Source organism: Parasteatoda tepidariorum, chromosome 6, assembly GCF_982258835.1.
Source record: "Parasteatoda tepidariorum strain Cologne lab strain chromosome 6, Ptep-v5.0, whole genome shotgun sequence".
NCBI lineage: Eukaryota > Metazoa > Arthropoda > Arachnida > Araneae > Theridiidae > Parasteatoda > Parasteatoda tepidariorum.
This window is the reverse complement of record NC_141760.1, coordinates 10184809-10201682: the sequence shown is the minus strand read 5'-3', so window position 1 is coordinate 10201682 and position 16874 is coordinate 10184809. Positions and strand designations below refer to the sequence as shown.

The 16874-nt window shown below is 31.9% G+C and overlaps 1 protein-coding gene across 2 annotated transcripts in view; it reads left to right on the top strand.

Annotated features, from left to right (window-relative positions):
* The window catches only part of LOC107451732 (serine/threonine-protein kinase BRSK2-like), a 92921-nt gene that overhangs the window by 68702 nt on the left and 7345 nt on the right, over positions 1-16874 (top strand). The window contains exons 7-16 of one of the 2 annotated variants that reach the window (XM_071179018.2): positions 337-483; positions 2741-2775; positions 7058-7109; positions 8070-8182; positions 11796-11902; positions 12035-12125; positions 13990-14061; positions 14140-14363; positions 16385-16433; positions 16515-16638. In XM_071179018.2, the coding sequence (XP_071035119.1) occupies positions 337-483; positions 2741-2775; positions 7058-7109; positions 8070-8182; positions 11796-11902; positions 12035-12125; positions 13990-14061; positions 14140-14363; positions 16385-16433; positions 16515-16638 (1014 nt within the window). The remainder of the gene's footprint in view (positions 1-336; positions 484-2740; positions 2776-7057; positions 7110-8069; positions 8183-11795; positions 11903-12034; positions 12126-13989; positions 14062-14139; positions 14364-16384; positions 16434-16514; positions 16639-16874) is intronic. The other variant, XM_071179019.2, reaches the window with a different exon arrangement.

Below are 16874 nucleotides of genomic sequence, written 5' to 3'. Positions count from 1 at the left end.
TTTTAACCACATAGTGTATATGATGTAAGTAATTATCATTGAAATGTTTTAAAAATTATTAGATATTCCAATGACTAAATGATCTGTTCGAATCATCCGATTTTCTGAAAAAGTGCAACTAACTTTTAGTCTGACTTCTTTTTAACTAAACTAACTTTTAGTCTAACTTCTAAGAATAATTCGATTTCTGTGATGAGCCAATTGGTCTATCTCTAGTTTTCTGGATAGTTTGAATTTCTAACATCTCCGAAAACTATTTCCTCGTTGAACTTCACAATGATTTTTCATTGAATTTTTTTTTCTTCATGTTGCATCAAGTTGTGTGCTTGCTTTCAGGGTGCTCTTCCTTTTGATGACGACAACCTAAGGCAGCTCCTAGAGAAGGTGAAGAGAGGGGTGTTCCATATACCACATTTTGTTCCTCCAGAGTGCCAGGATCTTCTTAGGGGAATGATCGAAGTCTGTCCAGAAAAAAGAATGACGGTAAGACTCATGGGCGATTTTTGACTGATTTCCGATGTCAAATATTACTGTTACGTTTTTTTACTTGTGCAAATATTATAAAAATTAGATTACGTCTCCTATCTACAATAAAAAAAAAATCTTAAACAGTACCACCGTCGCTGGTTTCGGTTTTCAACTTTGCGTTGCATTTTTTTTAAGTTCAATTCCTAATTTAAAATTGCAATTATATGTAGAAAAATGCTCAGGGAGCACAATGATACAAAATTAAACTTCACATTAAGTAATTACTTCGAGAACTGTTAAACATTTCGAAAAAAACTATGCGGGTCACTCTGTGGTATGCAGGTATGATACTGCACAGTTGTTTGTCAACGTGCTAAGAGAGTCATTTGTATTTGAACTTAAGTTTTCGTCGAAATTCCTATTTGTTCGAAAATTATAGCAATTTGAAGCTCTTTCATTGTGAATTTTCTCTCTCTTTTTTGCTTTAAGTAATGACTATTTATCCATTGTTGCAGAAAATTTTATTTCTCTCTCTCTCGATATATTTACTTCATGTTTTCGGTCGTGAGTTAATGTTGAAAGTAACATTAAAAAAATAATTAGAGATTAGATAGTTCCAGACGTTTAAAATCTTAACATTTTTATTGAAATTTCTAAAGCTATAAAAATACATAAGAATAAGAGAAATTCAAGTGAGATTTCCTATTTGAATTGGTAAAATAATACTAGACATCGTCAGATATTATAAACATGTAAAATCACTTCTCTTTCATTTTTTTAGTATTGTGTCCTGCATTCCGTTTTTTTACAATTTAATTTTCGTTCAAGTTTTTCCAGGTAATCATTCAATTTGGAACTGTTAATATACAAGCAAAATGCTCCTACATAAAGTTGTAGTACTTATATACTTCATTAAGAAAATAATCTTCGCTTTTTTAAAAAGTGTAAAATTGTAAAGCAAACACGGGAGTTGCTAATAGGAAGAGTATTCCATTGAAAATGTAAAAGTATTTCCCTTAATCTGCTCTAATTTGTTTGACATTAATGTACGAACTATAAAAATGAGCATATGTTTAATTTCTGGCTGATAAGTTGAAGTAAAAGGTTCAAAATACCACTGATTTAAGAAAAAAAATGGATATCAAAAATTTGATACTTATATCACATGGCGTAAGAGTTTCAAAAAAATCTTCAAAATATCTTGTTTCGAATTCGTTGTACTTAAAAGTACAACATTGTACTCTTCTGAAACTTTTACTTCAGAATAAGCATTTTTATTGCTTTTGTGAACATAATTTGTAAGATTAAGTACAGTTTATTTTTTAAAAAATATTTCTTATCCAGCAATTTTACTTGAGATAATTTGAATTTTTCTTTAGGATCGACGAAATGTAGAATTATTATTTTAAACCAACAGTAATCTTTATAGATTAACGTTTGTCAAGATATGTTTAAAACCAGGGCTCGAAAAAACTCAGAAATTTTACCCGTCCCCAAGGACGGCTTGTCCAACAATGTACCCGCCCTTCTTTAAAACTAACCCGTCGCTTCTATATAAATAAAAATATTATTTTTCTTATTCATTGCAAACATTTATATAAATTACGCAATGAATTAGTAGCTACTAGGATTACATTATATAGTAATAAAAGAAATACTAGGTTACTAATAGTAAAACCTAGTATTTCTTTTATAAAATAATTTAAATGAAAAAGGTCAAGTTATCTGGAATGTCAATTTATCCGAGGGTACTGCGTTTTTTAAATGAATCAAATATGACGTTTGCCAGTTCCACAATGAAGCCAATGATTTACAGAGGTTTCTGCACAGAAATCTGAAAGGGGTTTTCCATTTAGGTGGATGTTCATAATTGCGTTTAACGCTTACATAATGTGTTTTTTTGTAAGTTCATTGCTAAAAAGTCCCTTTCAACTGCTTCAGTACTCCCAGACGGAAAAAACATCAATCTACCATACGCAGTATGTTGCTGCACGGGATTTCTAGATTAGAGGGTCATTTTAGAAGTGAGGCGCTAGACTCTTGTAAGATAACAAAAATTGAAAGTGCATCACGAACATTAACGGGAAAATGGCCGTCCGCGCGGACGTCTAATTCGAGAAATTCGTTGTCCGCCGGGAAATTTTTGACCGCCGAGGACGGGCGGTTTTTCGAGCCCTGTTTAAAACCATAACTTGTTACTTTGTAGTTTTATACTTACAGTAAATTGGTCGAATAAACAAAATATATTCTTATGATTTATTTATTTTTGCAGTTAGCTGAGGTAACGAGGCATCCTTGGGTAATAGCGTAAGTATTTCAATTTCTATGTTTTAAAGTTCCCTAAACGGGGCGCAGAAAAGAAAAAAATTTAAATTCTGAAGGAATTTTGTTCGAACAATTAGATTTACATAAAAACGATTAGAAGTTAATTTTTTTTTGTGCAACACTCTGTAACTTACTCTTTACGACAATATAATGATCGGATTATCAAATACAACGATTTAATCCTGAATCTTTCGGTTCGTTTGAGGAACACAAATCAGAAATGCTAATAAATTCGGATGAACAGTAACTTAATTTCACGTGAAAAATGCCCTATATTGTACGAAGAACGAGTCTATAGTCTTCATATTCGATAATAATAAATGGAAGAATTGGCCGGGGTGGCCTGGTTAGCAGGGCGCTGGACTCCCGTTCGTGAGAATCCATTTGGCCGAAGACTCCTCGTGTAATAAATGGTGACTGGTGCGAGTTAAATCTGTCGAGTCACAAAGTCCTCCATGTTCCAGTAAACAAACAATACCTCTGGTGATACTGAATTGGAGATTGATAGTTCTCTGGTTCAGGTCAAACTAACGATTTGTGGATAAATAAATGAAGGTATGAATGGGTCCGCCCTATAAAACCGGTGTGACGTATGGGTGTGGCAGAAGTTGAATTCTTGGCCATAGATGGAACCACTGGAAAACAAAAAGAATCACATCCCTTGCTTTAATGGCCTACAACAACAACAAGAAGAAAAGGAAGAGTTTCTCTGTCTGTATCTTTCTTATAACTCTAGAACCGTTTGTGCAAGCATCTTGAAATTTGAACAGTGGATGAAAGGTCAGTCCCGATCCTCCCACACTTCGGGAGAGACGTTTGGAGAATAAATTTTTCTTAAAGGCTTATTATTAGAGATTGTTAAATTAAACTGGAGAAAACTTGTATTATTATTTTTTCAAATACTATTTAAAAGAGAGCGTCAGTGATGTTTGATGTCTTACAATTTCATTCAATCAAAAAGAAAATAGTTTTTCCCTTTTTTTATAAATATTGAATTGTTTTTCTACGTTACATCAAGTAAACTCAAAAATAGTTGGCATTTCTAAAGTTATCTGAAACCATGTGTTTATTTTGTTTATAGTTATTCTCATTCAAAAGAATCTCAAGATTTTTCTTAAAAAAGAATTGTGAGAATATCAAGACTTTCGGCTCACTTCTTAAATCTATATTCCTAAGAATTTATTAGGAATATAGTCTGAAAAAAATGTAAAGACAATTTAGTAAAGAATTTCTAAATATAACCTGGAGCCACGATGGCCCAGGGGATAGAGCGTTCGCCTTCCTATGAGGGTAATCAGGTTCGAATCCGAGCAATGGCTGGTCGATACGAATTCCGCATCCGACTTGCACTGACCACGATGCTAAAGTAAATTATCTTCAGTGGTAGGCGAATCATGGGTGTCATAACACATGCCGTTAGGCTAATCGTGGGAGGATTTCGTGGTCTTCCTCTCAATGTAGCGCAAATGTGGGTTAGTTCCATCGAAAAGTCCTTCACGAAGATAAATTTCCCCTAATACTTGATCCAGGTCCTCTCTTCTCTTCTGTATTGGGTTCAAAATTACAAGGCTATGGAGTTGAACATTAGTAGTCGTAAACCCAAAATCGGGTCGGCTGTTTAACGATTATCAGAAAAGAAAGATTATATAATCTGGATATTAATTTTGATTTAAAATATAGTGTTACGTGGGCAAATAACAAAGATATTTAACAGATTCTTTTTGTCATAAGGAAATGGAGGAAATATTATGACGTCACAGCTGGGATTCGAACCCCCGTTATGACTGACAGATTTGCCTTTTCTCCTAAAGTACGCAGATGCATGGAACAAAGTGGTTTTATAATGTTATTTTTTTATTGCACATTTATTAATGTTAAAATTTTTCTTAATTTAATGTGATGATTTCAATTTAATCTTTAAGATTATTGAAAAAATCTTATAGATCCCTAAACGAACGAATTCAAAAATTAGAATCATATTTAAGAAAACTAATTAGAATTAAATTAAGATTTAAAACCTTCAAGATGAATTCCATAATATTTTGCAAAATTAGGCTTAAAAAGTGCATCAAATTCATTAAGATTTTATTTTTTTCCGAAAATCTTTATAAAGAATTTTTAAAATGTTTTGTAAGATTTGTACTTAAAAAGTAGAATTGAACAGATACCTTCAAAATTAATATTTTTGGAAGGCTTGAGAAATTAGCAAACGCACAATATATTTTCATAATTTATTTATTTTGTTCTTTATTTTATTTATTTATTTTTTTGAGAAACATATGCATGCACATATATGTTCAAAACTGTATTACATTTCACTTTAATTTTTTTGAGCTAATTTTTATACTTTGTTTTTTGTTATGTTTAACGAGCCAAAACATATATGTATTTTTCAATATCGTAGAAAGTAATATAATTTTAGTTTCGTCAGTTTTATCTCATTCTAATTTAAAAAAAAGTTTAATATTTCCACTCATGTTAATTATAACTGTATTTTTGTCCGAGGGAGTCAAATATGAGAAAATTAGCATCTATTCCGATGTATAACAATTATTTTTTAAAGTTTAAGTCCTGTTTTATCTGAGGAATATTTTAAAATAAATTTCACTTTCGTTCTCTAATTCATAATGTCTGAAGATATTTAAAAGGTAAATTAAAACTGTTAAAATGACTATGAAAATGTCTACAAGCAATCTGTACGTATTTACTCTTAAAAGAAGACTGAGGATGCTTATAAAACATGTCTCTGTAAAACTAAAAAATCTAAAAACAATGATAATTGAAATTAAAAAAGTAATTAAATTAAGCAGAAAAATTAATGGAGAAAAGTTATATATTCTTATAGAGTAAACGTTATGTCAATGATGCTTAATTAATTTTTGTAAAGATATTAATTGAAATAAAAAAGTAATAAGTTTTGCATTAGAAAGCGAAATCGATGGGCAAAAGATACTTATTCGTTTCAGGGAACCGTAAAAAAATCATCTTAGACTCTAATGATCCGTAACTAATTTTAGTAACAATTGCTAATGGTATCAATTACCACCTCCTACATCTGAAAGCCTCCACACGATATTTTATAAGTAGTCTGCGCAGACTGTTTAAAAAGTGAACCAGTTGTGCGCATGAATCCAAAATCTATTTTAAAAGTAATTAAGAGAAATTTATCATATATATATTTGAGAATAGAATCTGTAGTGGTTGACAAGTAAATAAGACAAACCAATAATGTTCATAAATCAAACAAATTTTTAGATGCATATTTGCTACCACCTTCTTATTATTACTAGATTTTTTATTAAATTGCTCTTTCGTATACTGGTTTACCTTCATAGTGGACTGATCGGACTACCTATAAGAAACCGTGTGGAGGCCTTAAGTTATAGGAAGTATTGTATTGATACTGTTTTAATCGGTACTGAATACACTAATATAGGCATAGAGATAACAATTATAGGCACCATGGAAATAGATTTTTTATGATGAAAGGGATGGGTGGTAAATTTTGAGTAAATTAATTTAATGAAAGTAATTTAGTTAGGCGGGAGCAGTAGCATCAAGCAAAACGATACCGAATACAGTTCATTTTTATTTTGATGGTATGAACTTCTAATCGAATGACGTAAATTCCCATAAAAGGCAAGCCTAGTACCTTTAATAATAAGTAAAAAATTTGGAATCATTTTAAAAAATTTCTTAATTTTTAAAGTATATGTCTATTATGTATATGATTAGGTATATGTTAGGGTTAATTAATTCCGATTTGATTATTCACATTTTTTCTCGCGCGAAGATAGAACATTTATCTAGTTAACCATAAATATAGACTGTTTTGTAAAATTGTAGCCTCAATGATGTTTTGCAAATGAACTTTAACCTTTATGCTTTACTTATTGATACTGAAGGAATATTATTTTGGTGTAGCTTTGCTTATTTTATAATAATTCGTCGTTTCAAAACGGAATTTCGAGATGTTTTAGATTTTTTTTTCTAGAATTTTCAATTTAAACTTTAGACTTTAAGTCAATTATTGATAATAAATAACTAATATTTTCGCAAAACTCATTGATACTGTTTTATTCAAAATGCCATTTTAATATAAAATTTCTGGGAACCTTTTTCCTGAAAAGAAAGGTACAAATTATATCAAATTTTGTGTCTATTTAGTGCGTTTGTCACTAAATAGACACTATTTAATGTTTAATATTATAATAACTATTTAATGCTTAAATAGACACTATTAAATGTTTAATATTCTTCACAGGGGAAGTAAAACTGAACTTGAATTAGAGCTTCCAATGAAAGAAGCTGTTCAGGTGAGTTAAAATTCCAAGTTTTCCAAATTTCAACAAGTAGAAATAGAACGAAATCGGAGGAATACGCATGTAAACAGGACAAGACAGAATTCCTAGAGTCAAAATAATACAATATAGAAAACACATGAGTAAACAAACAATGCTTTGGAGTTAGAGATGGAGTCGAGAAGGTGGACTGAAAGAAAATGTTTGCAGGAATTGGAAAAATTTGTTCGACCCTGACTATCAAGGTCAGCAATTCTCAAATTCTCAAACGGTATCCTATACTTTCGAAGAAGGCTCATGTAACTTCCCAGGGTTTTAATTCTTTAAACTAGTAATGATTTTTGAAACCTGTCAATATATTAAAATCCAAACAACAAACATAGTTTATTTTATATTTTAGCTAGTTTGATGAAATTAAAGTAAAACAACAATTAAAAAAAAAGACGAGCAAATTGTTTTTAAAAAATATTTCTTCCAATGACACTACATTGAATAAATTATGAAAATGATATGCATTTATTAAAAATTATACTATTTACTTCTCATCGAATTTTTCAATTCAATATAAAATCATCGAATTCTAGAATGAAGAATTATGCTTCTCTGATAACTATTATCAATGTTTATGAACATTTCTTTTTTGAAAACTATAATATAGCTTACTTTACTCGTCAGTTTATACGCATACATCAAACATACGCATACATACGTTATCAGCTTACTTACATAAACTTACGGATCATACAAATTATTCTTAATAAGTTAGTGTGTGTTCTTTAAATACGCACTTTTAAAAAATATCATTTGCTTCTTCAGCAAAATGCTTGACAGTAATATGTTAAAATTAGTGTTAGAATTCTTGTGTCTATGACAGTTTTTTTAGTTTATTGCTCATTTACTTTTTAAAAAATTGATCATTTTCTGTAGAATAATTTTAGATTTATTTTTCTCATGTTTTCTCTTTTTCTTTTGCAGACTCATATCATTCCAACTGTTGATGATTTAGATCCAGACGTGTTAGCAAGTATGACATCACTAGGTTGTTTTAAAGATAGAGAAAAATTAATTCAAGAATTATTAAATACAGCGTAAGTCATTTTGTTTTTACTTTTTTGTAGCTCAATTCGTATAATATGTGTGTGTCGTATTTTGTTAGCGTATGTTATTATTATAAAAGATTCATCTGTCCCCTGTCTTTTTAATCATCGGCATTAAGCTGCAGACCCAATTTGAGTTTACTCATTGTCCAACTCCATAACCTTGTAAATTTGAACCCAATCCAGATGACAAGGGAACTCCTGGATCATACAATGGGCGAAATTCACCTTCGTGGAGAAATTTTTTGATGAGAACTAACCCGCATCTGCGTTGTTTCACTTGCGTTGAGGAAAACTACTAAAACCTCCCACGGTTAGCCTGACGATGAGAGGATTCCAACCCTTGATCTGTCTACCAACCACTGAGGATATTTTGCGCCAGCAATGTGGTAGGTGCGAATCAAGTGTCTGCCATCTTTTTGGAAAATATTCCTCGTATTATTTCGTTCTTGAAAGCGTCTCAAGAGGACTCTAAACTGGTGGGGGAAACTCTACGAGGCAAATTCCCTTTCACCTACATAAGTAATTTAAAGAAAAGATAAAACAAGTTTAGACAAACCTTAAATTTTTGAATGCTGAATAAAAAATCAAAACATCAAAATGCAAACAAATTAGGGCAGGATTACGCTGTGAGGGAGCTATTATGCAATAATTCGTTTGCATTATTTTGATATTTTGAAGAAAAAAAATTTCAACATTTGAAACTTCATGATTCACTCTAGGTTTCCAAAGGGAGGATAAGGTGTACTTTCTGCTTCGTAGACTAAATTGAAATAAAGCGCGAATAAAGCACAAATTAAAAAAACAGAAATGGACATACTATAGCTTAGGTTCATGTTCTCTAAACAAGAATCATCCGCAGTGTCTAAACACCAAAAGGCATAGCAAAAGTAAAGAGTGCATGTGCAAAGCGACTAAACCAATCAATACAGAGGAACGAGCTTGAACAAGATAATAAAAATCATGCTCTATTAATTTTAATTGCCTGCTTTACTGCCTGTGTAAGCTTAAATTGCTTACTTTGTTGATTGCCAGATTGAAATTGGCAGATTAGCACACCTTACTCAAATTTGTTTAAAGCACTATACTTTCACTTTTTATGGTAAATTTTATTGAATGATTGGTGAATTAGCTAAATGTAATCCTCTCAGTCCTTTCTTAAATGGCCTGTATATGCACTATTTGAAAGTGAAACTTATTTATTTACTAAAGTTCCTTCTTTATAGACCAGTGGTTACCTACTGGCGGCCCAAGGGCCACATCCGGCCAGCGAAGCCTTTTTTTTTGTGGCCCGCGAACTAAAATATATTAGTTATCATTTTTTTGCTGACAATTTTCGTAAAAAATCTGTATGGGTTTAAAATACTTTTCTTTCGTTAAAAAAATAACCTAATTTCTTCGTTTCTGTGAAATTTAACATACCAACGGTGCAAAAAATAATAATTTCTCAGGTAAAAATCTACTTTTTATTTTAATTTGTAATTCAATACTTTTGTTTTGTACAACTTAATAAAAATCTGACAGTAATATTTAACGTTCCTCCAAACATAAAAGAGACCAATATAAAATTTTTATAAAGTTGCGGCCCGCCATTTGACTGGTATTTTTAATTGCGGCCCCTGGCCTCATGTAAGTTGGAAACCCCTGTTATAGCCGATATGTTGGCGATTGTTTCACATTGATGGACAATGCTGACATTGATTATGTTCTCAGTAATATTAAATCTACAGATCCTTGCATTCGATTGATATTTGAACAAGGAAATAACAAATTCTTAGCTTTCTTAGACGTTCTGCTTACTCATAATAGCAATGAATTTCTCACTACTGTTTATTGTTTCCGATTTCACCCTCTCCTCATATTTCATCCTTTGTGCCCTCGTTTAAAATATAGGTGCCCTACAAACAAGTATTTACTGTGCTCCCAAAACTTGTTATAATAGTTATTTCCACAATAAGGAGCTCACTTACCTTAAAAATATGACTATTGACTATGATTTCTTTCTTGATTCAATTTATAGAAAATGAATCGCGCAATGCAACAAATCTAGAGACTCGAAATTTTACAATTTGATTGTTTTACCTCATTGTCCGAAAGTCTCCCAAAATTGATAAGATTTTGAATAAACTTGAGTTTAAAGTCGTTTTCTAACTAAATAAACTAAAACTAAATTTCCCCAACCTTAAAGATCTATTGCTGATATTAATATCAGTGGTATTTATCTTTTTTTTTCTTGTCACTGTGCTCCATCTTATATTTTATTTTACTTTACTTTATTTTATAACCCTCGTTGAACAGATGACCCAATTTCAAGTCCAGTGATACCAATGTTCAACTTCGTAGCCTTGTAATTTTGAACCCAATCCAGAAGACAAGGGAACTCCTGGATCAAGTATTGGGTGAAATTTGCCTTCATTTTTGATGGAACTAACCCGCATTTGCATTACATGGAGAGAAAAACAGCAAAAACCTCCCATGATTAACCTGACGGCAACTCTAATCCATGAACTGTTTACCACTGAGGATAGTTTACGCCAGCACTGTGGTCGATGCAAGCTGGTTGAGGATTCGTACCGACCAGCCATTTGCTGGGATTCGAATCCGGTTCACCTCATTCGGAGTCGAACACTCTATTCTCCGAAGTCGAACACTCTATAGTCGAACACTCTCCATTGCGGCTCCACTTACTGTCCTTGATGCTTTTTATGATCAAATAGAAAGAAAAAATGTAATTTTTTCCTTGAAAAATGCAAAGACGGAAAGTGTTTATTTGAACTCCCATCTTTCGTCTGTTTTTATTTTTTCAGAACAGATATGGGTGTATTTGATCTTAAATCATTTGATTGGTTTAAATTAGTTGTCAAGTAAGGCAGAGGCATCTCTTTTATTACTATTTATCACAGTTCTTGGGAGAGATTCCTAACTGTAGGTGGTAAAAATCTCGATCTGAGCAGGGATATGTGATTTTTCTTCTTTCTCGTCAATTTACAATAGGGTTGAAATCTAATCAACTGATTTGGAAAGCGTTTTTTATCAAGGAGAATTTCTGATCAAATTGAAGTTGAGCAAGAATAGCTGAAGACAAATCTAGAGACCGCTGCACATTGTGCTGGGCATGACTTTCATACTTTCGGTTTTGTTTCTCACCAAAGATGCTACAGTTTCCAGCCAGTGAAAAAGTTTCACGCTTTCGCCTCCCAAAAAAGGCCTCTGACGGACTAAAAAGACTTAGTTACGGTCGCTGGGGAATAAGATAATTATTCATAGTGGGTTTATTTATGAAAGAAATGATTATAAAAGTGCATCGGTTTTGATTCGTGCAAAAAAAGAAAATCAATTATATAAAACACCATATAAAACACCTTCACAAAATTTTAACACACTTTTAAAAAAAAAGACATAAAAATATTTTTATCGCTTACTTGTCACATAATTAAGGTAGACTTAACTTAAGCCCAAGTTTTTATTGCAAAATGTTCTTTACGTTTTCTTTAAATTTTGAACTTTTAAAGTAGGAATAAGTTTGAAAACGGTAAGTTTGAAACGATCGATAATTAATTTATATCTAGTGACAGATATATTGCCTTTTTTTAAATACTTGCAGGCATAATACAGAGAAAGTAGTTTATTTCCTATTGTTAGACAGAAAGCGGCGGAAACCTGCTTATGAAGATGAAACGGAAGTCATCATAAGGAACAGGTCCGAATCAGGTATGCCACGCTAATGAACTCTTTATTTTCTCTCATATTTACTAAAACAGTAGATGATATATTGTAGTTTTTTAGTATTTTATTTTATCTATTATTTACGTAAACAAATTATTTCTTTCTCCTGAATGGCAGCTTTCTCCACATCTCTTCCCTGTCCCGTTCCCCCAGATCCTCCTAGAAAAAGAGTGGATACCTGCCAGATAAACGGCAGGTCTGGATCTAGGTGAGTTCCCTACATACATCACTTTGAGAAACTTAAATCCCTTCGCAATAAAAAACACTGCCAACAAAATTTGAAAATATTTGTTGGCACTGTTTTACAAATAGATAAACGAGAACACTTGAGCTACGTTCAATGTTTTCAGTAATTTCTTAACATTTTTCAAATGTTTTAAATAAAACAAAAAAGCATCTACTGGTCTCAAAAATTCTCACACTACATTTCGTTTTACTTTCAATCGGTTTTGTTTATCTACTATGTTTAGTAAAATACAGATCTTAACATTTTTATAGCAGGCACAAAGAACATTTTAAAATAATTTTTCTTCATTAAATCGTTTCACAATAATTAATTAAACCCTCTAACTCAAAACTTATATCACAAAAAAACTTGACGTTCTGTTTTTTTATCTGATTTTTTATTTTATAATATTCAAATAAAATTATGGAAATAGATTCAAAATATTTTTATATCAATTTATCTTTTTGTATAAAATACTTTGGTGTGCAAGAAAACTAAAATTAACCACTTTTTATATTGGAAATTTGAAACTGTAAGCTGTGTTGGTTAACCTATTCAACATGGTTCAGCCTCGAAACATTATTGATTGAATTTAACAATTAACAACCTTTGAAAGCCAAAAAAATATTTTGTCTCCTTTTTTTCCTTCCATCTTTTAAAATTCAGGTTTAGACTTATGATATATATATATATAAGATATGTCAATGATATACATATAGGCTATTGAAAAAGTACTTCTGGTCTGAAAAAGTGCTAAAAGAAAGCATCGGAAGGTATAAATTTCATTAAATTAAAAACCTAATTTGTATCTAAAACTGATTGGAGGGTGATTCAGTATTCCATGCGTGAATTATTAAATTCTAGCTAACATATGACACCCTAACTTCCATGTAGTATTAAATGTTGTAATCTAAGCTAACTAAAGGCGTTTAAAACAGTTTTTTTTTTCAAGCACGCGTTTAACAAAAGAAAGAAAATTCTTCTTCTTTTTTTTCTTTTTAGTCTCCTTTACCATCCTCTAAAACGATTTTTTTTTTTAAGAATTTGCGAATAACTCGTATACATTTCCTGCTCTCACTCAATAAAATTATTTTGATGAAACTAGCTTAATGATTGAGATATATATCAATATATTACAATAATTTGATATTTCAATATAGTATTACAATAATTTGATACATCGTGTATTTTTTAAATCCATACTATGTAGTTCATTGTACAGTAGGAAAAATAAAAGGAGCACCTTGAATTATTTTTGATCTAATTATATTCTTAAATATTATATGCAAACTTCTATACCTTACAGTTAAAAAAAAGTTTTGACTGTGATCAATGAAATAATAAAAACTATTAAATATTTATTAAAAATATTCTTTTGCATGGAATTATCTTTGAAATTTTTTGCATTGAATTTATAATCATGGGCAAAGGTTTTTTTGATTCACTTAAAAAATGCTTGAAATATGACGAAGTACGTAAAATGTATAATTAGCATTAAGGGCTCCAAACTTTCGACCGCTCTCCTCGCCAAAATTATTAGAATCATATTTCCCAGATTGCGGCTGATCCCACCCCCTCCGACCAAATATTTTAGGGTCAGTTGGTACGTTTATTCAGAGAAAGAACGTTTTGTGCCTGGTTTCTTAACTTAAAATATAGTCCGCAATAATTAGTCAGCCTATTTGACCTCTTTAAACCATCAAGAAAGAGTTCTAGTATGCGAGGATCACTAGATCAGAAGCCATTCAAGGTGCTCCCCTTTTTGCTTTCTATACATATTTTATCAGTTATTTGTTTGTATTTGCTGGATATTTTTACAAAAGAATTTTTCCAATTGAAATTGTAGTGACCGTTGCAGGTACAGTTTCGATATGCTAAGTGAAGGTTCTCCTCTGACGCCCAGAAGATATCCCTATGGGTAAGGAATTTAAAAACATTGATGTACATCCATTGATATACAACCCATACAAATACATTGTTCCTTTCTTTATTGCAGACGGAGCCGAAGGAGCAGCATGTCCAGCAGCCTTCATGTAACGAGTCCTGCGGTCTCTCCACTCACTTCTCCAAAACCCACTCCCCGGGGTACTCCGGAGGAGAGCCCTCTCAACACTCCTCCGGGTTCCCCGGGAATGAACCAACCATACTGGAAATCTAGGCTCAATACAATTAAAAGCAGCTTCCTCGGCAGTCCTCGATTCCATAGGAGAAAAATGCAAAGTAAGTCTAATTGTCCAAAAATTTGGATAAACAAACGTTTTACAGGAAGGGCACATTCACACACCATCCATCAGCAAATCGTAATTTTGACCTGAACCAGAATCACGATCCATCTCCGTTTCAGTACCCTCAGAGAAAGAATGTAGAGGAATTATACATATATAATATATATATAACATATATTATATATGTATAATTCATATCAAAGCTTAACGCCGTCCCGCCCCCGTCAGGAGGCATCCGGAGAAATGTATAATTCATATATATAAAGAAGACATATAAAGAAGAAAAAAAAGTCTTGGAGATTTAAAACAAGAGAATAAATTCTAGAACTTCAGAGAATTCAACCTTTGTATTTTAAAGAATGTTTAGTTTCAGAATGTTCAATTGCTTCCATTCGTTGGGAAATGAGCAGAGTAGTAGTAATACTTTACTTACGTCATAACGGAGCTGCACAAATGGGCTGTTGGCGAAGGTCTGGGAAACTTCCCCGAAGATAATTCGAAAACATGCCATCACAGTTTTACTCTTCTACAGAGGGGAAGACCCCCCCCCCACTTTGGTGGTCCGACGTCCTGTCCATGAAATCGAACATTTCACGGTATAACAGTTTAAAGATGACCGATTCCATGCCCCCTCCGCCCTTTCGTAGTCTAAACAAAATGATCACTACCCGTTCTCTGACCGCAGTCAGTAATGCTTGACTTCGGTGATCTACTGGCAACCGTGTCTTGCTATCAATCCATTGTAGAACTGGAAATGAGTGGAATTAGACAAACATGCTCAACCACGGAAGCCATATTAGTCTAGATTTCTTGAGTGCTGGTGGAAATGGGTTGGCTATTCTGCAGTGCAAAAGAAAAATCAACGTAAGCAGCAAAAAATTCCAAATTCAGATTTATATAGATCTGACCTCCCTGTATGATAAACATGTTGCCTTTTTTTTCAAAAATAAATTTTGTTTTGTCAGTTATCTGAAATTCTATTTTAGCGTTCATATCATTAGCAATAAAAAGAAAAAAGTTGTCAAGCTACTTTTCTCGGAATCTATCGTAATGCACTTACATTGGTTTTTACAACTGCACGGCAGTATTCAACGCCAGTTATAAAATAAAATAAAATCAGTAAGGAGCTTCAAAATAACGTTCAGACTTAAAGACATCGCTAAAAGCAAAGTTTTTCGAAGGGAAGATTAGAAACCTCGTTTACTGATATGTAGCAAATGTTTAAAACTTCATGGCAATTATGTCGAAAGGTATTTAAAAACAGCTATAATATTATGTTCAATGCGCAAAAAAAAATAATCATTCTGAATACTTTTTAATCTAATGATCAGATTTTCATGAACAAGGACTCAATCTGAATGGTTCACAGAGGTGATTTCAAAAATGTATTTGGAATTATAGTTGAATAAATGAATTTTTTAATTATGTTCTAAAATGTTTCGATTCCTTTAACAAAAATTTTGAGCTATGATGAAATAAGCAAAAAGGAAACTTAACATTAAAGGATCCAAACTTAGTACAGCTCTCCTGACCTAAGTGTTGAGACCATAATTCTCAGATTGCGGGAAAATCCCCTTTATTTTGAGGGTTAGAAATTCAAAATTACCACCCAAAAAAATGAATGTTTATTCAGAAAAAGTACGTTTTTATGTCTAATTTCGTAACTTAAAATATCGACTGAATTAATTATTTAGTATATTTGAAGTCCCCCTATCGAACCATTAAGATTGATTTCAAGTGCGTGAAGATCCAATTATTATTAGATCAAAAGTTATTCAAGGCTGTTCATTTTTAAAGATCATGGTCGAACTGGTCATTGAAAGTAGTAAATTAATTTTTTACAATTAGTATTTTTTTATTCTTTTAAAAGCTCCAAAAAAGGAAGTTTCACAAAAACTCGACTCTTGTAAAAAAATAAAATATGTTATTTTACATCATATTATAGTTTTAGCTAGTAACTAAGAACTCTAATAAAAGGTATTTATTAATTATAACTTCTTTTTTTTTGCATCACAGCGCCTTCCGCTTCAGATGAAGTGAGTCTGACTCCAGATTCCTCACCTGAGTAAGAAAAATTTCTCTCTTTTTATCCCCAATAATTGTTATCGGTATATTTATCCCAATAATGTTGACTCACTTTTTACAGATTAACGAAGCGATCGTGGTTTGGAAGCCTGATGACCAACGAAAGAGATGAAACCCACGTGATATTGGTCAAAGACAGGCCTCTGAGCTCGGTCAAAGCAGATCTCATACATGCCTTCTTATCGGTAATCGAATTCTTTATTTACATAATAAAACGTTTCTGCACGTGTAAAAAAAAATTTTACGAATGAAATACTGTTGTATGAAAATTTAAATATACTTTCTTTGTTCACTGTTGCACACAAGTATTTATGACCTAATTTGAAGCAGAAATGGGAGAGGTGATTTTACAGCAACCAGTTACACTGTAATCAAAACTACAATAGAGTCTGCCAAGAGCTAGTAATATAATGCAGTGTGC